Genomic DNA, 25,491 nt, shown 5'->3' on the forward strand with positions numbered 1-25,491 from the left:
AGTAAGGCCCATTGTAAGTCAGGGGAGTGCATGAACCCCCTGTCTCCAGGAAACCGTGTGTTGTTCTTATATAAAATGACTAAGAAATACTATGGGATGATTTTATCAATGTTGATGCATATGTTATTGTGCATATAGATGCATATTCAGAACACACAGAAACTACAATGTTATAGGATGTGGGAGTTAGATGTACATAAATTTTCAAGAGGTAGATCATGTTTTCTAGGTTATTCATTCAGAGATGCTGAAGCTGCATCAGCACCTGGTTTGAGAGCCACCTGCTCATCCCGAGAGTGGCTTCCAGCCCTGGGCCCTTCCCTGGACCACACACTCTCTCCAATATTTAAAAGTAAACATTGTTGGGAAATGTTCTTTTACATAAAGGTTAAAAATATGTAATTAATGAGGTTTTTAGGTTTATGGGTTATTTTTTAAACACCCAAAAGAGTTGTAAATTTTAAGCATTTAAATTATTCCTCACGCTTATCCCAGCAGGCTGAAGACAAAGAAGAGGGATAAATAACAGTTATTTCTGTCTCAACCAAAGGAGGTCAGGAATGAGTGTTCTCATGAATGAAGTCTTGCAAGGCTCACATTAAAAAAAAACGATCCAAAAGGCACACGTCAGGATTACGTTTCAAACCATACTGACAAGCTCATCCCATGAATGACCAAGAAGCAGGGGAAGTGGTCTGACCTTAATCGTTTTGCTCATTGAAGGAGCTTGCAAAGCTCAGGCCTTGTGTCTGGAAAGGTCATTTGTGTTATTAAATAGCTTGGAGCGCATACCCTATGTGCTTGGCAAGGATCTTCCTCTTGGAGAGCAGAGCTGGCAGAGTGGAACTAGGGGGCACAGCCTGGGGAATCACGGGTTGACCAGATGTCTGTTTGGGGACATCAAAACCTTGATATTTCACATAAAAAAAATCCAAAATCAAGTATCCAAAACAATGAAGAAAAATTTAAGCTCACAAAGTAGGGCATTTTTAATAAAACAAGATGTGTTTTTGTTTTTGTCTATTTTGAGACAGCTTCTCCCTCTAGCTTACCTAGACCCTGTCTCGGCCTCTGGAGTGCTGGAATTATAGGGGTGTAAACTCTCATACCAAGTGATTTCTTTTTTGGAACAGAAATGAAATGAAAGAAGATTGCCCATATAGTGCATTGCCTGTATTCCTTCAGAGAAATAAGACAATATATTTCTGAATGTAAAAACACATTTTCCTTGTTGTGTGCTGGAGCATCTTCTGGGTATATTCCAAGGAGTGGAATAGCTGGGTCTTGAGGAAGCCCTATTCCCATTTTTTTCAGAGATAGCACCAGATAGATTTCCAAAGTGGCTGTACTAGTTTGCATTCCCACTAGCAATGAAGGAGTGTTCCTCTCTCCCCACATCCTCGCCAGCATGTGGTGTCGCTTGAATTTTTGATCTTAGCCATTCTGATGGGTGTAAGATGGAATCTCAGAGTTGTTTGGATTTGTATTTCCCTGATGACTAAGGAGGTTGAGCATTTCTTTAAGTGTTTCTCAGCCATTTGATATTCCTCTGTTGAGAATTCTCTGTTTAGTTCCAAGCCCAATTTCTCAATTGGGTTATTTGGTTTGGTGGTGTTTAATTTTTTGAGTTCTTTATATATTTTGGATATTAGACCTTTGTCAGATGTAGGGTTGGTGAAGATCTTTTCCCAGTCTGTAGGCTGTTGCTTTGTTCTCTTGACAGTGTCTCCTGCCTTACAGAAGCTTCTCAGCCTCATGAGGTCCCATTTATTAATGGTGCTCAACCGTGTTCAAAGCAGCCTTATTCATAATAGCCAGAACATGGAAACAGCCTAAGTGTCGATCAGTAGAAGAATGGATAAAGAAACTGTGGTACATATACACTATGGAATACTACTCAGCTATTTAAAAACAAGGAATTCCCGAAATTTGTGGATAAATGGATTGAGCTAGAAATGATCATAATGAGTGAGTTAACCCAGAAGCAGAAAGACTCAAATAGTATATACTCACTTATATCTGCATACTAGCCCAAGGGGCATGTCCCACGAAGCCTTCACTTACCAGGAAACTGGGACAGAGGGGAGGACATCCTATTGGGACTCTAGATGAGAGAAGCATGGGAGAATAGCAAAGTAGAAGGATCCAGAGGGTCCTAGAAACCTACAAGTAGAACATTATGATAGGCAGATTTGGGCCCAGGGGTCCTGCTCAAACTAAGGCACCAGCCAAGGACAATACAGGAGGTAAACTTTAAGCCCCTACCCAGATCTAGCCAACGGTCAGAACATTCTCCACAATTGAGTGGAGAGTGGGATATGACTTTCTCACGTACTCTGGTGCTTCAAATTTGACCATGTCCCCTGGAGGGGGAGACCTGGTGGCATTCAGAGGAAGGACAGCAGGTTGCCAAGAAGAGACTTGATACCCTATGAGAATATATAGGGGGAGGTAATTCCCCCTCAGGAACAGTCATAGGGGAGGGGAATAATAGGAAAATGGGGGGAGGGAAGAACTGGAGGATACAAGGGATGGGATAAACATTGAGATGTAACAAGAATAAATTAATAAAAAAATAAAAAATTAAAAAAAATTTTCCATTGTCTTTCTATTTCTTTCTACCAAGGCTGAGATAATATTATAAAAACTAGAAAAGGTGATTGAAAAGGGGGAAAAGTGTTTGAGAAGGAATTAGATTTGCTACAGAAAAGAAATATTTCTAGAATCTAAAAGGGTAACATAAGAACCCTTAAGTACAAGACCTTTTTCTATCCTGTAGACAGTACAGGCTAACAAATCACACACATAGTATCACAGAAAGGATGATCACAGAAGACAGAGAGTTGGGTCCCACTCTAAATGACATGTATGCTGCTCAGAGACAGTTCCCTCCAGAATACCAGAAAACACCCTGTGCTTCAGCTGCATAGTTCCTCATGGCTCTCACAAGACACAGAACACATGGGATATATATGTGAATTTTTATGCCATCATATGTCCCAACTGACCTATTAGTAAACATTTACATCGTTTCCATATAAATTTAATAGCTTTATACTTTTATATTAGCCTGCTTTGAGAGCATAAAAGTCTTAATTTAAATTCTGAACCACACTCTGCATTTTGTTTTCCTACACCACTTCTTATGCTAAGTGGCCAGTGTGGACTTGGAGAAAGCCTTTAGCATAGGCCAAACATATCAAACCCCAGATTCATCTTTTTGACACACAGGCCCCAAAGGCACCATAAAATCAGCCAAAGAAATTTCCTTTTTTTTTTTTTCCTACTACTCTAAGTTTTCTCATTCTATATTCCAGTAGAAAGCTAAGAAGGGTCAATTATAAAACCACAGAAAATAGACAGTATACCTCTAGAAATAATAACCCCAGTGCTTCAGAGCAAGGGAGCACAGTGCTGGCTGGAACCTTACCAGCAACTCTGACATAAAAGCACTTTGAAATCGAGTATTTAGTGGGTGAATGGAAAAGTTGAGTTGGCCATATAAAATTCTTGGGGAACATAGAAGATGAAGAATTAAAGAAAATCATATAGAAACAAATTACTATGCTGTAGTACATATGGCATTACCTTTGGATTTTAAAACAGAGTTAGTAATCTATCGATACAAAAACCTAGACCTGGAACTACTACATAATTTCACTCACAAACACAGAATCTGTGTGAACCATATTCTATAAGTACTGGTAATACAAAAAAAAATATGTTTTATTAAATGTTTCTGCTTCCATGTAACAAATGACAGTGACTAAAGTGTCCATGAAAGAAGCACTGAGATGTGATGGAGCAAGGTTGTGGGCTAGGCTCCATTCTGGATTAATGGGTGCCAACACACACACACACACACACACACACACACACACACAGACACACACACACACACACACACACACACACAGAGCTCACATAGGTAGCACAGTTATCATTATCTGGGGGAAATGAGATAGTATCGCTTTGATAGCTTACCCGTCCACACAGCTAAGAAGAATCAGGAGGTCAAGTTAACATACTTAGATCCAATAACTTAACTGTCCAATCCCCTCTGTGTCTGGCGATTATGCAGGATATGCTTTACAGAATAAAGGAGACTTTGCAAACATGCACAACACGCTTGGCTTAGGGCAACCTTATTACAAAGGATTTCCAATACAGGATGAAGAAAAAAAAAAAAAAAAAAACCAACCATCCCTCCACCCATCATTTACCAAATGCCTACTATACCCTAACTATTTCCACTGGTGTACAGAGCACAGGGCAAAATTGAAAACAGTCCTTGCCTACCTTACCTGAGAGTCTTCCATGCATGCACATATGCGCGTGCGCGCGCGCACGCGCGCACACACACACACACACACACACACACACACACACACACACACACACACGCATGCGCACACACACATGGAGGAAAGGATGGTAATGTGAGGGGGAAGAAAAAAGCAATTCACATTCACTAAGGGGTAAGAAAATCTGAGAAAAGTGGTCCAAAAAAGTGCTCTGGGAAGATGCAGTATTTGGATAAAGACCCTAGAAAGCAGAGATGAGGACCTCTGTTCTCCTTATTAGCACAATAGATATCCTCATTATTGCAGCCAAACACATGCCAATCAGTGCCTAACCCACTCTAGGCTTGTTGTGAAGGTCAAATAAGAAGAAAAGGACGATGCACTTGGCATAGTTCCTGGGTCAATGGGAATGCCACTAGCAGCGGCTAAGCCCTAGGAATGCTGCTGCTCTGCTAATGTCATGGGACGACTCCCTGTCCACTTCCACGGGGCATCCAAGATAATTACCAAAGTAACCGCTCCTAAAGTGACACGTGAAGCAGTAATGATTTAGATCTGAATTATGAAAACACCCATAAGAGGTTCCCATGGCCTAGAAGACCTCTCAAGGTAAATGTCACCAAAAGGGTAGTCACAAGAGCCACAGGCTGGGTGCCAAGGGCATGTGTGGGCACCAACACAAGGTATGACACTGTCTGTTCCCGTTGACTGCCTTTGTTTTTTGACAATCTCCTGTCTATCATTTGGTTGCAAGAAAAGCGTAGACTTTATCAAGAGATGATTTGCAGAATCTGGGCTTGTAAAAGGACAATAGGTGCTAAAGATGCTTAGAGAGCGTTCTTGAAATGTCTGCTTCAATTATGAGTTTCTTTGTTGAGTGTCAACACACATCAAGCACCGCATGGAAAGAACTAGATTCCAGGCCTAAAGGTAGCTTATTCCATCATAATTTCCTCAGCTCTCTTTCCATAATGACTTAAATATCCATTTTCACTCACTCCTGCTGGAGCACATTCTCAGGAAGCGTGAATGTGAACGGTAGGCTTTATATATGGAACCCACTTCCTTTACCTATAATTTTGTCTGAGCCCTTTTCCTTTTTTTTCCTACAAGTGGTAGACAGAATATCCCCTTGTTAACTTCCTTTTTTCATCCAGTGAAGGTAAAAACACTCAAATTGTTTTCCCATAATAGACTTTTCAGTTTCAGACCTTAAAATTATATATATATATATATATATATATATATATATATATATATATATATATATATATATATATATATATATATATATATATATATATATATTTGGTTCAGAGTATCACAACATCATTCTTGGCTAAAATTTTTTCATAAATATTTCTCCTTAGTGAAGGATATGAAATTCTACATTGATGCCACAAAACTACTGATGCCTTGGAGCTTTGTCTTCAATAGATTTGTATTTTTGTTCTACACCACGTATAGAAAATATACCTCAAGATCAAACACAGAGGACCTTTGGAGTGGAGCTGTCCAATGATAGAAAATTAGCTACCTTTTTTTTTGTTCACATTTCATTCAAGAAGCCAGCCATGTGTGGCAGGTGAAGCTTCATACTCTCTTTTCTGGGTGAAGCAAGTAGTGCCTTATAATTGGCACCCAAGAAAGGTCTCCATAGTTCTGCAGTGGCAGGATTTAACTTTGTGGAGACAGAGGAGAAAATTCTAGACCTCTGACTTCCAGCTAGATGTTGTAAGAGGCCCCTTCTCTTTCCTGAAGATCTCAAATTCTCCATCAGTATCAGGATTGTGATGAAGGCTAGGATGAGCTGCCTATCACATATTCAGTCCAGGGCATTATTATGAGAAGTGAGAACAGAAGCATCAGCATTATTGGTGGTATGAGAGCAGAGCTGTAGAAGGTAGAATTAAAACAGAAAGCTTTGATCTTTTCTTTCCAATAGGGGGAAAACAGTAATGACAGACATGCATCTGGTTTTTTAAAGCAGAATTTGCTTCCAAGAGTAGTTGTAGATTCTTCCCGGTGAGGCTATAGCATGTCTCCAGATTGCTCTGCTTGCCTCTCTCTCCTATTTGCTGTTACCATGCAGCCTGCACTGGGACCACTCAGCCAAAGCTCACAGTGTACATGAGTGCTCACTCTCGGTGTAGGGTTGCTTTTGTTGGGATCAGGATCCCTGCTGCTGAAAGGGCAAGGCCTTTTTCCTGTCACTTTGACCCTTTGCCTATTTGCTGATCATGCTCTGCCTCACAGTAGTGAAAGACCAATTTAAAACTAAGAGGCGTTGAATATGGATCTTTTACTCAAACACAAAATAATCTTTTTTCTTCTTCTTCATTTTCACCTACAGAAGAAGAATGACCAATTCAGCCACCCTCCTTAGCCTCATCCCAGCTTCCTCTCTTCTTCTAGATCTCATGGTTCCTTGAACTCAACTCTACTTTCTTTATTTATAGGGCTTATCACTTCCTAATGTCTTATATAATTTATACTTGTCTATTAGTTATCTCAAAAAAGTTGGTGGAGCTTCATTTTGGGTGGTGGTTACTGAAGCTGCTTCAGTCATTAGTACTGTCATTTGTACATAGTAGGCAATCACTGTTTGTTGAGGACTAGAAATATAGCTTTGTGGTAGAGTGTTTACCAAGCATGTGTGAGCTCCTAAGGTCCACTCACAGCCATTTAAATAGATAGATACACATTGCTTCTTGAATGAATGAATGAATGAATGAATGAACGAAAATGTTATCTGAACTAAGAGACTTTGTGAAGGGGTTTATTGCACATGGGTAGGAGGCCCAATTAGCATGACTGACCAATAGAGGGAAAATGGTGAAGGAAAATATCCCAAAGTTGTGTAAATCACAAATGTTTGATGATGTCGCTGGCTCCTTTGGATTCTTGTGGAAACAAATGTGGCCATTCCATCATGTGAGTCACTTTGAGGGCACACGAGGCTCCAAAGACATAGGATGTTCCAAAACGCCACCGGGTTACAACACAAATTCTCACTAAGCTTTGACACACAATGGGAATGAGGCTGGAGGGCAGAGTGATGCAGGGTCAGGGAGCAAGAGAGGCTTCTCCCCAGCGACCCAGGAGCAGTGTGAGGGCTCCCAGTGTTTCTGCTCCAGCTCCCCTGACCCTGTTAATGATGATGAAGCCATTCCCCTGAGCTGCCTAGTGACCACCATGACAAAATACCATTTGTGTAAATTAAAATTCCACAAAAAAATAATACAACTAAAAGAGCAAAAGAACTGGGAATTTTAAAGGAAGTGGATAGAGTGAAATGGGTTGTTAAACTGTGATGTAGGGAAATAAGCATCCACGGTCGTTTTACACACAACACATGAGCTCTGGTTACACAGTGAAAAGAGTGTAGCAGGAGAAGAGGAAATATAACTGAGAGACAACAGGGAGGGACAGGGACAGTGTCCATCTAAAGGCTCCGTTCCTCTGTGGTTTCCTAGTACCCAACTCTGGGATTTATAATATGTTGATTGTACATGCTACACCATGTAATTATTTACATATCCCTAAGGTGAGATTATGCCATATGACTATGAATCCTTTGTGTCCCTACTTAATTTTGATTTCCCCCTCCTATGACACAGGCTCCATATGGACAGGAACTGGGAATGGTGCCTTCAGAGCAGTGTCTGACACTATACAGACATCCAGTAATATTTCAGCGAATGACTGAATAACAGCTCATTATTCAGCTTTCTTGCTTCCCGCCCCACTAGAGCTTTGAATGGCCCTCCACTTCTTACTCCCAGGTAACGCACACAGGTAGGGCAGATGGGGGAGATGAAGGAAATGCCCTCTTAGTCCATTAGAACTGGCCACGCTGCTTCAAATCATTTAAGGCTGAAGATTCGCCTCCTGATAGTCATTCAGCCATCAAGCTGGACACTGACAACAATTTAAGATATGGGGGATCTGGTAAGGGCCCCACAGTTTTTGGCTATGCAGAGCCAGCTTCTTCGTATTACCCCTAGCTGGTTTACCCTGGTTGAAGCAAGTGTGTCATTCCCCAGCAGTGCCATGGCTTCAGCTGCCTAACCAGGGACTCAGAAGGAAGCTGGTGCCTGGACATGGACCAACCACTTCTCAGCATTAACTCAAACACTGTGCACGCCGGCTCCATTGCCAAACCCTGATCACATGAGCTGGCTTGGTCCTACACTACAGCTAAGGGTTGAGTGAGGACAACACTATTGCCATAAGTTTTGGAACAAATCCAACAGAAGAAAACTTCAATTTGGTGTATTGAATTAATTCCTAAAAAAAAAAAAAAAAAAAAAAAATCCTTAAAGAAGTTATTCAAGGAAGAAAACAACATGTTGAATAATTAGCTGTACTACCATACATCAGTGTGATTTTCTAAAATTGCCTTTTGTTACTTGTAAAATCTCCAGCAATATGGAGGGAGGTATGGAACAAGTACCAAAGATGGCACAACAGCTTACAAAGCAGTAAACATTTTCTCAAAAAACCACATTTTTAAAGTCGGGGCCTTGCCAAGTAAATGACCAACCAAATTAGAGCAATTATATAACTTCCAATATGCAGAAATCCACGTTTAAAAACATACAGGATGAAGGATAAAAATGATTATACGGATACGCACGACTCTGTTACGAGCGGCTACATTTGCCTGGAACAATAGCATCCGGGCAAGCACCTTAGAAGATCCACAGCCACTAGCTGTAGTGACTGAGACCAAGTCCCAGGAAAGGACTTTATTGCCCACAATTTGGAGTGAAGCAAAGCAAGCACCAGTAAGCCTGCATCTTTCCGGAAATGTGGGTTCTGTGAATCGGTCCCGATGGACTGAGGCAAGGCAGCAGCACCCACCCTAGGCTCTGGGAAGAACGTGTGTAGTCACTACAGCCTCGGAGCCCCAGACATAAACTCAACATGAAACAGGAAGCACCGAAGCCAGAGTTCCTTGTAAATCTCCCATCGCCCACATTAGAGTGCTGCCTTCCTCTGTTTCCCCACTTGGAATTCCGTCCAAACACTTCTTCACTCGGCTTGCTCTTGCACCACCCCGCACTATCTTCCTCCTGTCGCAGCCAGATCTGGCCTCCATGTTTTGTCTACTCAGCAGGAGAACAATTTCAACAATCTCCGTTTTATAAGATCGGTTTATTCCTCCCAATATAATAATTGGTTTCAGCTGAGCGTGGACGCCAGCCCTGGGCCGGGTTCCATTGTAGAAGTAGCGGCAAGAGAGCAGACACTTCCGCCTGCAGTATTCTTTCAGAGCGAGGAATCCGGGCGCTCTCTTTGGCCTAGAATAGAGTGTTTACAGCGTACTTTTTCAAAATGCAGGCGAGTTTCAATAGCCCAGATCTTAGAAAAAAATACAACGGACTTAGGATCGTGGCAATCTTAGCATACTTTTTAAAAAGCTCAGATGAATTGCTCCTCCATTTATCAAACTATAAAATCATGAAGAACACAGAGCTCATAGCCAGCGCTGTAACCTGCAAACATGCAGAGACCACAAACAGGAACTGGTGCTATCTAAACATCTTACAGGCTAATAAAACCTTGGGGAATGTGTATAAAGTAGGCAAGTAAGAAATGGATTGGCTTAGAGCAGCGGTTCTCAACCTGAAGAGTTGCGACCTCTTTCACTAACCTCTGCCTCCCAGAATATTTACATCATGATTCATAACAGTAGCAAATTTACAGGTATGAAGTAGCAATGAGAATACTTTTATGGTTCAGGGTCACTGCAACACGAAGAACTATATTAAAAGGTCACAGCATTAGGATGGTTGAAAACCCCTGGCTTATAGGTAGGGAGATAGGACGAATAATGTTAGATTCTCCTTGCTCCCAAACAGTTCAGAGAAATCAAGCAGGACATCATGTTTTATAAACAGAATAAGCAAGTGACCAACGCACAGAGGATAATAGAAACAGGAAAAGTGTCACTGTGTCTACCCAGAATCCTCAGCTCCAGCAGATTTCACTCATTAATGTAGTGCCAGTATAGTAACCACCTGTGGGTTTCTCACCACTACAACCACAGTTTATTCTACGTAAAAAAAAAAAAAAAAAAAAAAAAAAAATGCCAACAACTGCTGAGCTATGCCGTCATGTCCGAGTCGCCTTGATGCACAGAAGCCCTGGGTCTTGGATTACACACACCTTTTAAGTCCTTAGAGTCTTTTTGCCTGTTCAGTAGAAAGCTACCCCTCAGCTGCTTCAAGTCAGAGTTACAGGATTTCATGTGGGTTCTCTTACCTTCACATGGACGGCCATCTGCAGAGATGGAGAACCCCTGTTCGCAGACACAGCGGAAAGAGCCGTGTGTGTTGAGACACTCCCCATGAGGCCCACAGAGCCCTGGCTGTGCACATTCATTGATGTCTGCAATTTAGAACAGAATTGCAAATATTTGAAAAAGAGATCTAGTTTGTTTTCCTCGAATACAAGTCATACAGGAGGGAAAAGCCATTCTTGAAAGGAATCAACTTTGCTTTCGTAACCCATTCTTGCCTCTGTCCACATAACAGACCACGGGGCAAGCTGAACTGTTAGAGGGACAAAAGACTTAGGGTGGCCCACAGGACAGCAGCCGTTCAACCGTGTCAACCTATAAAAATAGCCATCTCCGAGACCCCTGCTTTAGACACAGCAGAGGAGCCTTGAGCAAGAATAATAAACAATCCAAGGAATAGCCATCAGTGAGAAAGCTGTTTCTTCCCTGTCCCCCGCCCACCACTCCCCACCCTAACCCAGTCCCCCACCCCCCGGCCCAACAGCTCTACTGGAGTCCTGGCACACCTGCTTCTCCATTCCCAGGATGTAGACTTCCCCAGGGCAAGGCCAGACACGCTTTGTATATAGTATTTAGCTCATAAATGCCACTCTATAAATGTCTGCTGGATATATTGGAAGTAAACTGCAATCTATATTTCACTGAAAATGAGTAATGGAAACAAAATAAGAGGAAATGTAGGCTAGACAAGTTATGGTGTGCATGACTTTGTAATGGTGAAAATTAGTGAAGGTGAAGTATTCAGTACAATTACTTAACGCACACCTAGAGGTCCAGAAGTGGTCACTATTATGAAGATGTGTAAACAGCTGATGCCGTGGGCAAGGGGTGTGAGCATCTCATGTTGTTTGTCCTTCATGGACTTTTGCTTCCCAGGTCAGAGTGACAGAGGCACTATGAGTGCTGTTAACATGGGGAGTTAGGAAGCAAAATGGTCTTTCAAACCAGTTCTAATTATGGTGGCTAACAGTGCCCTCGATGACCACAGCATGGGGAAGGCCAAGGCAGCTCACCTGTCGCAGTAGTACAGACACACGCACTGTATTTTTCTGGCTAGTTCACTTATCTGTGTCCCTCACCACAGTTTGCTCCCTGGTGAGGATGTGTGAACCCTGAGTTCCTTACCCTTCATTCTGGGTTTCAGTAAGTATTTACCCACCAAAAAATTTCTCCATGATACTGCTACTCTACCGAGGGGAGAGAAATTGGTTTGGGTTCTTTTAGGTCATTGATGTCAGAAAAATGATCACATGTCCTCAGCACTATCCCAGCAGGCCACTTTCTGTCTTCTTGAACTTTCTTAGGGTCTCTCTCGTCTTTTTACTACGGAGGGCCTCAATGTTTCTTCTTAGAAGTTCATCTTGATTTCAACTCAAGTGTTTTCTGAGTGCTCTCTACAAGGATGGATCCCCAGCACAGACAAAGGTCACAGCAGAACAAGCAGAATGTATGTTCTTCCTTGTGGCAAATCGAACATGCTGAGCTGCAACTTCACTCTTTTCCTTAAAACACCACCACTGTCTGCTCACTCAGGTCTTCTGGAGGCTCTCTGCTTGTTCTGCCAATCCCTCTGCAGAGTAACTTATAACAACTACTGATTTTATTGCTTTTCTTTATTAGCTCTGAATTCTACATCTCTCCATAGCCACATAACTTAGATTACCTGGCTTACCCACTGCTGAAGCAAAAAAAGAAAATAATAGACCATCAACAGAAACAATAATCAGAACAGAGACACATACAGAATGGGGGAAAATATTTTGAACTATATTTCACATAGAGACTTAATACATAGGCTAAAGAGCTACAAAAATTAAACATGGAACAAACAAACAAATCTTCCAATCAATAAATGGGCTAAAGAGCTGAGTATTCAGTTCTCAAAAGAGGAAATACAACTGGAAACAAAAATTTGGAAATACATTCAATGTCTTTGTTCATGGGGGAAGTGCAAATTAAAAATTCTTTGAGTTTCCAGCTTATTTTTCTCAGACATGCTGTCATCAAGAAAACAAATGACAACAAATGCTGCTGAGGACATGGAGAAAGAAGAACCTTTAGTCGTTGCTAGTGGAAGTATAAACTGGCACAGTCACTATGGAAATAAATCTGGAGGTTTCTAAAATATTTAAAAATATAAGTATCATATGGCCTAGCCATGCCACTCCTGGGTATTCACCCAAAATACTCTTTAAGTCAATACACCACAGAGACACTTGCACCTTCATACTTATTGTTTACAGCAAGGAAATGGAACCAACCTAGACATCCATCAATAGATGAATGGGCTGAAAATATATGTTATATATAAATACAATGGAAATGTATTCAGTCGTAAAGAAAAATGAAATCGTGGCATTTGCAGGGAGATGGATGGAACTGGAAATCATTATGTTCAGAGAAATAAGCCGGCCTCAGAAAGACAAATACAGCATGTTTGTTCTCATATGGGGGGCCCTAGACCTTAGTTTATGTGTATGTGTACACACGTATGTGTGGGGGTGTAAGTCATGAAACTAGAAAAGGGCCACAGGAGGGGGGAAACATCTTAAAGGAGGGGAGCAGAAAGCCAAGCATAATTGAAGGCATGTGAGATGAAAGCAGAAAAGACACGACTCAGGGGGAACGCAAAAGAGGGGCGGGGCAAGGAGGTTAGAGAAGAAAGTGGGGACCAATAAACACAAAGTATGTGCGAAAACTCCACGGTGAAACCCATTACTCTGTATGCTAACCCTAAAAGCCAACATGAAATAAAAGAATAATCAGCAGATATTAGTCACATTTTCTTGAGGATTTGCCTCTTATACAATTTTCACATATAGGACAAGGAAACGCAGCTCACTGTCTACTCGCCTATTTTTCAGTGTCATTTTACATTCTTCTTCTTCTTCTTCTTTTTTTTTTTTTAATAAGGCTTCTGATGCTTCTAGTTCTTCCCTGCCCACTGATAACCCATTACATGCTCAAATCTAAATCCTAACCTTCCTTTGGACTTCCATTCTGCTCCTCCCCCTCCACCCTGGCACCTGGTATCACCTCTGTCTAGTCTAGGAGCTCCACCGACCTGCGTGTCAATACCATACACATACCATGTGCATCTGCCAAGCCCTAAAGGCTCCCTAAGACTTCCCTTCCGCTTTTTACTCTGTGGCTCTGGGAAGCCCTTTAAAAGCTACCAACACTTTGCAGCTCTGTGCGGTAAACACTGCACACAAATATCCTGTTTTCAAAGAAGTCAACGATTAGCAAGGAACTGTCTAAAAAAGTCTGATGACAGGAACCGAAGGTGAATTCCCAGACTTTTCCCCCAGGAAACTGCTAGAAAAGAGCAACATGAATATCTGGAGCTAGAGAAACATGTGCGTTCAATTTGGATTGTAGTTATTGAAGCATTCATTTCTGAGCTACGCCGCTAGTAACTCTGAGCTGAAAGCCAGACTGTATTTAAGTTGGATTTCTTTCACGGGTCCGGAATGCCATAGAAATTCACAGTTTGGCATATGTAAGCCAAAACGTGAAACTGAAGTGTGTTCCGAATCTCTTGCGTACCCTGCCACATTCCTGAAGAGACTATTAATGTGGAATTTCCATTCTGCCTGCACATCATCATTATTTTTGCGGGACGAAGAAAAAACTCTTAAGCATACTTCTGACTAAAATGTCTTGACTTGGTAAGGCTGCCAAAGCTAATGCCTGTCACCTAGTTACTCAGCAATGGCCTCTGGGTAATTACATTGCCATTCATTACATCTTCAGCATTAAAACAAACTCTGAGACCCATGCCTCTCAACAGAACGCTGACATAATCATGAGATTAGAGGATCATGGACAGAGTGGAAGGATCACAAAAGCTGCCTCCAGCGACAGAGCAAAAGAGATCACTCAAAGGGAGGTGAGGCGGCATGCTTGTGTGAGCAGCCTAATAAGAGAAAATGAGCAAGGGGACCCAGTCTTCCACACCGCTTACACAGCACACAGGGCTTGCTTTAGAAATGCCAGGGAGAAGGCACTTGCTGCCCAGCCTCAGGTCCTGAGTTCAATCCCTGGGACTTACATGGTGGAAGAAAAGAACTGACTCCTTCAAGTTGTCATCTGACCTCCATATGTGAGCATGTACACACACACACACACACACACACACACACACACACACACAGTAATTAGAATGTTATCGTAAAAGAGAGACACCTATCACATATTTGGACTCACAAAATTTCAAATTAATTTACTTTAATTTACTCTGGAAAAGAGAATGTGACAGAGAGCAAAGTCAATCCGTGACTGATGGCCAGTAACCACCATACTTTTGGAGTAGTCACGTCTTTGAAAAGCTGACCTCAAGCCACAGATGGGAATTTTATGTATTGAGAGAACGCGGTGCACTTAATGAGTCAGCTGACTGAGTGTGTTCTGGGGAGTTAGCCCTGGGAGCTGAATGATAAAATGTTCAGCATGGGCTCTCGGGCCACATGCACTGAGACTTGGTTTTACCTCTATTTAGCCAAAAGAAATTAGAAAAGAAAATACCACTTTTCAGCCAAAAAGTCTATAATAAAAACCAGGATTCAAATTTCTTAGGTTTTTGAGGGTTTTTTTTTTCTTTTTCATCTCTTGGCATTTTTATATAAATCAAGATTAATTTTGTTTAAAGTTCTAAAATGGAAATATTTTGACAGAAACATATAATTTGAATGTTCCTTCTCCACAGCTTCAAGTCTGAGCACATTTAATTTCTACCCTGAAAAAACTTAAAAACCTAATTTCACTTATTGCATTATGATAGCAAAGAAATGCCTAATAGCAAATGAGGTAGATGGAATATATTTAAATCTTGGGACTAATGAGGAAATCAATTCTTCTTTTTTTTTTTTTTTTTCCAGACAGGGTTTCTCTGTGTAGCCCTGGCTGTCCTGGACTTGCTTTGCAGATCAGGCTGGCCTCGAACTCACAGAGATCCGCCTGCGTGTGCTTCCCAAATTCTGGGACTACAGGCATGCGCCACCACAACCTATGGAAATTAATCCTAAAAGACCCCGAGGCAAAGGCCCATGTCCTTCATACCTCCATGTCTTACAAGGGAGCTCGGCTAGCGGCATGCAAGTAAAGCATTTCACAGAGAGAAGGCATTCTCTCTGTCAAAGATACGGGGTATCTGGACACACCAGGGGAGAGTCATTTGTGGAAACCAACAACAACAAGAATAATAAGAATATTCACATACATTCTTATTTATTAGCACTTTGAATATTATGCACAATTCTATAATGGTAGAGGAACATACAACATTTATTCATGTGTCAGAAATAAACATTCGTAAGTGTAGATGTATGTCTAGATTTTCATTGGAAAATTGGCATAAATTGGTTAGTCTGTTCACTTTTTCATTCATTCAATCACTCATTCATTCCTTCTTCTTCTTCTTTTTTTTTTTTTTTAAGTGCTATGCACTGATCCCAAGGCCTCTCACACAGTAGGCAAGGGCTCTACCACTGAGCAGTGCCTCCAGTGCAATGGACTTACTAAGACTGCTGAGTGCATGAAAACTTGTGGCTGCAGAAAGATACAGCTGTCAATATTGGACACCATATCTACCAAAGTCAAAGGGAAAGTCAATACGTTTTCCCATGAAACAATCATTTAGCCTGTCTTCTTGTGTTACAAAGATTGCAGGTTCAAATCTCAGCTCTGCCCTTACTGGGGAGGAGCATGCTCACTAGCTTCCTAGAACTCAGTTATTCACTTACAAATGGAGTGCAAGGAAAGGTACATTTCATGCGGCTGTAAGAACTGAGAGCCACACCAACAGTGAGCGCTCAACTTAAGTTACTATGATTGTACATATCAGTACTTGTGTTGTACTTTATTGTGTTCTTATTAGCATCCTGTGCCAACCAAATTGCTGTTTGGGAAAACAAATGTTGATGAGGACATTGAAAAGTATTAATCTCTGTGCTTCCTTATTTTAACCAAGTCATTAGTGTAGCTTTTGGTTTTTTTTTTTTTTTTGGAAGAGAGAAAGAAATGGCAGGAAGGACCTGGACAAAAACAGGCACTGTAAAAAGGACAAATATTGTCTCAGAAGCAAAACGAAATACATTCATGATAGACACAAACAAGCCAAGAGATAATTTAGAATCAAGTACCAACAAGGCCGGACTATGGAAAGCCCAGCAAAGCACAGGCGATCCCAGAGTCACACAAAATGAGAATGTCATTTATGACATATGCAACCTTTGGTTAACACAGTGTGTTTCAAAGCAAGACATCCCTACACTTGATGTACAGCTCAGAAACAGGCTTTTGGAATACAACATGGCATCAGTTCCACATGAATAAAGCAAGCACAGATGTGCAGATTATTATCAGAAAGCACTGCAGGACTGAACAACTGTGTGGGTAGTAAGAGGGAAAGAGAGACATACCTTGACATCCTTTATTGTCATTCAGCTGGAATCCATCCGGGCACGAACAGTCATAGGACCCCGCAGTATTGATGCAGTCACCTCCCTGGCAGACACTACTGTCCTCCAAGCATTCATTGATATCTGCAAGTCAGTGTGCAAGTTGGGACAGAATGAGCAACATAAGGAAGATTATACACGTTATATGTACACACGCACACAAGCATGCAAAGTATGTGCAGTGCATGATTTCAAATGGATAGGTTTCATGTTAAATGAAACATTTTGAAATAATTTTTAGCCTTTTTTGTGTGTGTGTGTGTGGTTTTGCTATCTTAATGATAGACTGGTTTGTTATGTAGCCAATTTTGAAATTGGTGATGTTCCTGCCTCTGCCTCCTGACTGCAAAGGCCACCGGAAGGGTTTTAGCTTTGAATAAACACAGAACTGGTCCATCTGAGATAATGAGATACTGTCTATGTAGTCTGGACTGGCCCGGAACTCAGTCTTCCTGTTTCAGACTCCTGAGCACTACATGGACGTTTTAAACATTAGATGCAATTAACTCGGAGAGGAAGAGTCACAATTTTTCACTAAACAATAATTTACTTGTTTGCATTATTTTTGATAACAGAGAATACATTTCTTCAAGCACATATTGCTAAGTATATCTTAAGCATATTTAAGCTCCTTAATCTATGTATAAGATCCGGTTTGAAAGTGCTTGGCAAGCTTCCCACACCAAAGGGAAATGTTATTAAAACCAGAACTCCAAATGTCATTGTGTTAATAAAAATAAACGTATAAGACATTAACCTGCCTCATAGGTCCCAAAAAAGTTAACATAAGAATTGTTATAAAATACAATTACCTGATAAGAGTGTTGCTAAATTTAGAGGCGATATGAATTTAGAGAAAAGATATAAGGGAACAAAGGTGTTCCTAACAGAATTTATTTGAAGTCTGGGCGATAGGATGTGGATGGGAAACCTCTGCACGCGGAATCAACCGGAGCAGAATTCTAGTTAAGTCTGAGGGATTCTCCTAAGCAGATTGCCTGGCTTTTTAGCAACTATATGTAAAGCATATGTCCACTGTAAGTGCTTGACAACCAAGCAACACTGAGTTCTGACTGTGATGTGATGGTGTAAGACGGTTTTGGTGACACAGAGGCTCACAGCAGGCAGATGTTTCCGGGGGCTGTTTATTGCCATGGCGACTCCTAGCCAGAGTCCATCACTCCTAGCACACACCACAAGCCCTTTCTCTGCGGTGTCTGTGCAGGGTTTAAATGAGTAGTGTTCAAGAAAGAGGAAGAATATAACTTCCATTGTCTACTCACAATTTTACAGTTATGGTATCTCTTGCCAGCAGTTCTGATGGCTGCTATGCAGAGAATTTTAAGGAGAGAGTGAATACAGAAAGGGATGCAGTTTCCCCCAGCACTCCTCGCTGTCTAGATCAAGAATGAGGATGATGATTAAAGCTCCCTCATTGAACCAAATTAACTAACTAAGGGGCTGCTATACAGAAAGAGAAAGGACTAGCTCTCCTGACCACCACAGGTGGCAGAAGTGGGGGCATCACCCTCAACCCACACCACCTCACGGCATAGGAGCGGCAGGGCCAGTTCTCCAGTTCTTCTGAGCCCCACTTTGCCTGCCCCCTCACTGGGAAATTAGGCTCTGCATCTTGGGTGGGCAACATAGTGGAGTTGGTCCTGATGTTGAAGGCAAGAGTGAGCTAGCCCCTCCTCGGCCGAAGCACTTGGGAGAGTGGGCCCTGAGTCTTGACTGGCAGCACAGTGGAGCTGGCTCTGGAGGCATAGGTGCCAGTGAACCAGTCAAGGGCATGAGAACAGGAGAGCTGACTCTGCCTCCTCCCTATGGCAGCATTGGGTGGCCTAGCCACGGCAGTGCTGGAGAGCTCACCCTGGCAGTGTGGTTAAGGGAGAGCCGGTGCACTGACCAGCTAGGCCACCACCCAGGCTGAGGTCCAGGGTTCAGAGTTGGCTCACTTCAAAATCTTTATCATCTACAAATGGTTGGGTTGCATGAAAGGGCCAGTCCTGCTGACCCAGAGCTGTGGGATCTCCATGACACAGGGCAGCAGCAGGAGAAACAGAAGGAATCCTGATGAGGATCCAATATTGATGGTGTCACAGAAGCCAGAGACCTCGAACCAGAGCAGTAACTCATTACAATGAACATTGCAAGTGAAGATGTGTGGACAGTGGGATATACTGTGGGATACACTGTGACACACTACAGCTTCCACTATGGGAGGCTTTCTATGCTTAGTTGTTGTTGTTGTTGTTGTTTGTGTTTTGGTTTTTTTTGGGGTGGGAGGAGGAGGCTATAAGGGCAAAGGGTGGGTATGAGGGGGTGGGAAAATGAACAGGACAGGGTTGCATGATATAAAACTCACAAAGAATCAATAAAAATGTTTTTGAAAAGTCTTAAAATAAAAAGAGAAGAATGAAAGTTTATCATCTCACTCTGTCAAGATGAAGTTATGGGTGTCCACCTACACTGGCTACTGTAAAACATAAAACATATACAACACACCATTTCTACACAACTGCATTGTTGCTTTTTAAAATTAATTTATTCAGATTACATCTAAACTTTTATCCTACTGTTGCTCCCTCACTCCTGCTTTCACCCTATTCCCCTCCCCTAGGTCTGTGACTCCCCCACTATGTGGTCATAGGCTATCAAGTCTCATCTTGGCAGCCTGCTTATTCTTTCTCTGAGTGCCACCAGGCCTCCCCACTAAGGGGAGGTGATCAAATATGGGGCACCAGAGTTTATGTTAGAGTTAGTCCTCACTCTCCACATGACTATGGAGAATATCCTGTCCATTGGCTAGATCAGAGTAGGGGTTCGATGTTGACTATTTGTGTTGTCCTTGATTGGTGCAGTAGTTTGAACAGACCCCCGATGTTCTTCTTGTAGGTTTCTAAGACCCTCTGGATCCTTCTATTTCCCCATTCTCCTATATTACTCTTACCTAGAGTCCCAATAAGACGTCTTCACATCTATCCCAGTCTCCAGGTAAGTGAAGACTTTCGTGGGACATGCTTTTTGGGCTAGTGTCCAGTTATAAGTGAGTATATACCATGTGAGTCTTTCTGCTTCTGGGTTGACTCACTCATTATGATCATTTCTAGTCCCATCCATTTGTCCACAAATTTCAGGATTTTTTTGTTTTTAATAGCTGAGTAGTATTCCATGGTGTAAATGTACCACAGTTTCTTTATCCATTCTTCAACTGAGGGACAGTTAGGCTGTTTCCAGGTTCTAGCTATTATGAATAAGGCTGCGATGAGGCTGAGAAGTGTTGTTGCTTTTTAAAAAAGACTTTTCCCATGATCTTTTGTGTAGTATAACTTACTATAAATACCTCTATTTTTAGAGTTCAGCTCAGTGCACTGAAATATCGGCACACAGACCCACAACCACCACCACCACCATAGTTACAGTACAGGCATTTCCACTCTCACCCACCCCTAAGTAGGATCCCTTTGTGTCTTTGGCATCAGCAGTTGAGTGTTTCTGAGACTCATTCAAGGTGCTGGTTGTATCAAAAGTTCACTTCTCTTCTTTGCAAAGTAGTATTTCATTATATGAATATAAGTCTGTTCACCCTTTGACTTTTAATGAGTACTTGGACTACTGCCATTTTGTCTACTTCAAACAAACACACATGTATTGTCCTTGGCTGGTGCCTTAGTTTGAGTGGGACCCCTGGGCCTAAATCTGCCTATCATAATGTTCTACTTGTAGGTTTCTAGGACCTTCTGGATCCTTCTACTTTGCTATTCACAACAAGAAAATTTGCTCAACCGTGTTCATAGCAGCCTTATTCATAATAGCCAGAACATGGAAACAGCCTAAGTGTCGATCAGTAGAAGAATGGATGGCAGTGACTTAAGGATACCACTACCTCCCTTATTTAAAACCATCCATCTCCAAAAGGCCCACTTTACAATAGTTATGGCCATGTAACAAACTATTACTTATAAGCCTTTTACTTATTTATCATACCCATTGCTAGCTTTCTCATTAGAATAAAGGTAATTCCAGGAGGGCAGGGCTTTCCAATTTTTATATACGCCCTGTACCTACAGTACAGGCTCCTACGAAGTCAGCACCAAATGACTGTGATGAACAAATACATAAATGAAAGATTCTGACTTGAAAAGAGAGACTATGACTTCTCACTGTAGTGTTGGTGTTCAAATATTAACCACCAAGAGATAAGGGCCCCAGGATGACAATTAAGTACCAAGTTATGTTGTGACAGTCTACAATCAACATACAGGAAGCAACATCAGAGAAGCCGAGGAACAGCGTCAGGTAGGTGTGGGATTGAAGTTAGTGGCTGAGAAGCTGAAGCTAGTCCCATCAGGTCAGAGGCAGAGCCTTCTGTAGGCTGAAGGACCTCTGCTCTCTACGGACTGACACAAGGAAGTCACCAGCGTCATGCTGACCATGCCACACACAGGCTTGTGCACACACTTGCCTTCTGGCTCTCAGAGGAGGCCAGTGGGCCTGCAGGAAAATACTACATGAAGATCAGGTCTCCATTAAAAAATTTTTTAAAAAGTCACGCATGTAAATATAAAGGCTAAGAAGAAGGGCAGTTCTTCCTCCCGCAGCTGTGAGCGGTATGTGGACACTCATAGACAGTTAATTATGGCAAAACACATTCCACTGGTGAGGGATGGAAACAGGACGAGGTGGGAATTAGCAAGCTGAAGTGCTAATGTAGTTTCAAAGAGAACTCTGAGTTAGCTGGAGGAGCTCCAGTCCTATTTATAACCCAAACACTGGGGAAATTAATCCTGACTTTAAGAGAAATGAGCTCCATTACACATCCAAAGGAAAATTTCCTGTGGAACGTAATTATATCTTATAAACATATATATTAATAATAAAGAATATGTTGGCTACAGGTTTTTATTTGGCTTGTCATGCAACGGATGTTTTTAGAGTAAAAATTTTGGGTGTGCTGATAACATACCTACATATTTTTTTTAAAAAGCCAGAATAGAAGAATATATTCCCTGGTGGGTACTATCAAAAATTCAGGCACGGTTGGGGCTGGAAAGATGGATCAGTGGTTATGAACACTGGCTGCTCTCCCAGAGGACTTGGGTTCTAGTACCACTACCTAAATAGCAGCTCACAGCACTGTGAACTCCAATCCCAGGAGATCTGATGCCCTCTCTAGCTTCCACAGGCACTGCACACACGTGATGCACAGTCATACACACACACACACACACACACACACACACACACACACACACACACACACACACACAACAACTATATGTGCGATTTAAAACAAAAAAAATTCCGGCATGGCCTGGTGAGGCTCTTTCTTTGGCCAAAAAGAAAGCCACAAGAGTCACTCGTGGTCAGTTTAGGTTCCCTCATGTATTTGTGTGGGTGTGGCTACTTATTGTCTTCCTAAGAGAACCTTCTACGGCAGGCCCTCCACAACACAGAGCTCCCTCTAGCACAACTGCCCTTTCTTCTTTTGATGCCATCCTATCAAATCATTAACCGAGATATTGAAGTTCCCCAAATACAATTTTTCAGATATTATCTGGTTCATAACTTATTTGACCAGTTGTGGTAGATATGTGGGGCACCTTGTAGAAGTGTTTTATCCCAGCTCTTCAAAGCCCTTACCTGCTTGTTTGGGCCACTCGGAAGACAGTTTTGTATGAATGAGTCATTAACCGTCCATCCCTGGCACAAAGAAAATTTCCACTCTCTTCCCATCTTTGTCCTATTCATATGACATTGAAAGGAAACACTTTGCAAAGAGCTAACCCTCAATTACGAAGGCAAAAGTTGAGCTCCTACACACCAGGTAGAAAGATCCCAGATTGCCACGGATTATAGCATGCTCTGGACATGAGGCAGGAGGTGATGCTCACCCTCACAGTGGTCTCCAAGCACGGATGCTCTGTAACCCTGGTTGCACACACACTGGAAGGAGCCCTCTGTGTTCCTGCACTGCCCATGAGAACAGAGGTGATGGTGCTGGCATTCATCAATATCTGTGACCAAAACAGCACAAAGAAACTAGAATCCATCATTTGTACCAGAGAAGGTACAACAACTTCTGGTTTATAATTGAGCAAGACCATCCACCCAGTGATATACACTAAGCTCAAATAAAAGCTAATTCAATGATAAGGAAAATTCCAAATGAACTTAAAAATGTAAGCTATCTGTTCGTATAGTTATAACTATTTAAAAATAGGTAGCAAATAGTTTCCTGTAATTTGTGAACCTCATTTGGGTAATATTCAGTTTTCAAATTTGTTTTGAAAACATATAGGCTTATAATAGGCTAAAGCAAGGGTCCTCAAGTTGTAGTGCGCAGGCCAAATCCAGCCTATTAATTAGCATAAATAAAGTTTTATTTAAAACCACTATGCATATTCACTTATTATCTGGTCCGTTACAGAAAAGATTTTTCAACCTATGTTTTTAAGTAGCCCAGGATATATGTCATCATTTGTTTGCCATTTCTAATTTACCTATTGGACTCTATCTGTAGCTGTCAATTCTCATTTATTCTGTACCTTCCTAAAAACAATGGCATTCTGGCCAAATCTAACAGCCCTTCCCCTCCCCTCCCCTAATCTGAATCTGATATTCCACATTGCCACTAACCCCTTCTGGACACACACATACTCAACTTGAGTATCATTTGTTTCAGTCACATGGTCCTGAGTTCGGGCACTCACCTGTCATGTGTCATACCCACACATGGGCGGCACAAAATATACTGCACAAATCCAAATAATTAACCCAATCCTCACTGTTACACTGAAATCACAAACTTCCCGGGGCAGAGGTTACATTTGCCACAGTCTTTATGATGCCACAGATAACACCTTGCTGTGGGTAGGCACTCGGGTCCCATTACTTGTTGAAGGACTTTTTTTAAGCACTAGAAAGCAGTTCTCCTTTTTTTTTTCTCTTTTTTTCTATCTTTTTTCTGCCAGTGTTTTTATAAGGTGCTACACACGTAGCAGCTCCTACATTTTTCCTTACACTCTGGTAATATCTTTGGTTAGATTATCATAGTATCTGGCAGCTAAAGTTCATTTTCCTCTGTTGATAGGCTGGTAGGTAGGTGTTTCTGGCCATATCTGACTTATCATTGAACAGGACCTGAGAGGCTTTGCCAAAGGGCTCTGCGTGTGGTTGCCTGGTAATATCATGCTCAGCTCCTGCGTCCACTCATTTGTAGGGAAGTGGGGTAAGAGGGATTCTTGAACAATTTGCTTAACTTACATGTGTAGACACATGTGTTTGTGAATATCCTGCCACTGCTCACTCACTCCTAGATTAGTCAGGCATTTGATGGTAATGGGAGAATCTTCTGTCCTAACCATCAGACATTCTGGCTTTTATAACACTGTCAGTAGATGGCTTTGCTAATGAAATAGTCTATATCTGAGAACAAAGAGCAATCTATTTCAGTGCACCAAAATTGGCAAAGAAAAAAAAAATCAAAACTAAATACAAACTGAAATTATTAACACGTTATAGCATAATACCAGAAAAATATAATGACTTAATAATTGTGAAATCCACTACATAAAATCTCAGAATTAATTTAAATGCTTAAATGGAAGTTAGTTTATGTGTAAAGCATTACATAGACAGTAATATTTTTGTTCTTAATACCGATGCTTAGCCGCCAGTCACCAATGCCATATCTTTCAACTTTAACTCACTTCATTGTCTGACTTCTGTAGAACCACCTGGGTTCCTGACACTATAATGACCCAGACTGGGTCACTCACCCTCGTCTCAGCAGTTCATGACGTCACACACCTACCTTCACATTGGTCTTTTGCCGCTGACAGCTGATAGCCCTGTCCACAGGTACACCGGAAGGAGCCGTCTGTGTTTTTGCACTGCCCATTCATGCATAGGTTCCCTTGCTGACATTCATCAATATCTTTTAACATAAATGGTAACAATTGGTTTTAAGAAAGAGACTCTCTCATAAGAGAACACGGTAATACCTACGATGCGTTCTGGAGTTTTTGTCACAAAGCAACAGTATTTTGGCTAGGCACTAAAAGCTTTACCAACCCAGTATGTTGAACTGTATAATTTCAATGATTACAAAAGCTTACAGCTTCCCCACTATCTCACTCTATCACTTCAAATATAGCATAAAGAGAACATAACAGCTTAGAGTTGAAAATAAAAGGCGGAATAGAAATCACACGGTAACATCTAGGCCCGCTGTAGACCCAGTGCACTGTATGAAAGACAGAAATAAAACTATCAGGAATAAACAAATGTATGTCTGGGCAGTCACAAAAGGCGACAGAGGAATATACTTTCTCTATAATGTGAATGAGAAGGTCAGAGGGTTATGTTAAGTAAGACTGACCTCTTCATCACAGTAATACAGAAGCACAAAACA

The 25,491-nt window shown here is 41.6% G+C and overlaps 1 protein-coding gene across 1 annotated transcript in view; it reads right to left on the bottom strand.

Annotated features, from left to right (window-relative positions):
• The window catches only part of Ltbp1 (latent transforming growth factor beta binding protein 1), a 399,918-nt gene that overhangs the window by 54,179 nt on the left and 320,248 nt on the right, over positions 1-25,491 (bottom strand). Inside the window, exons 21-23 of the mRNA XM_051167245.1 lie at positions 24,892-25,014; positions 22,970-23,092; positions 17,034-17,156 (exon numbers count right to left, since the gene is read on the bottom strand). Of these exons, the coding sequence (XP_051023202.1) occupies positions 17,034-17,156; positions 22,970-23,092; positions 24,892-25,014 (369 nt within the window). The remainder of the gene's footprint in view (positions 1-17,033; positions 17,157-22,969; positions 23,093-24,891; positions 25,015-25,491) is intronic.

The sequence above is a fragment of the Acomys russatus genome, chromosome 1, assembly GCF_903995435.1.
Source record: "Acomys russatus chromosome 1, mAcoRus1.1, whole genome shotgun sequence".
NCBI lineage: Eukaryota > Metazoa > Chordata > Mammalia > Rodentia > Muridae > Acomys > Acomys russatus.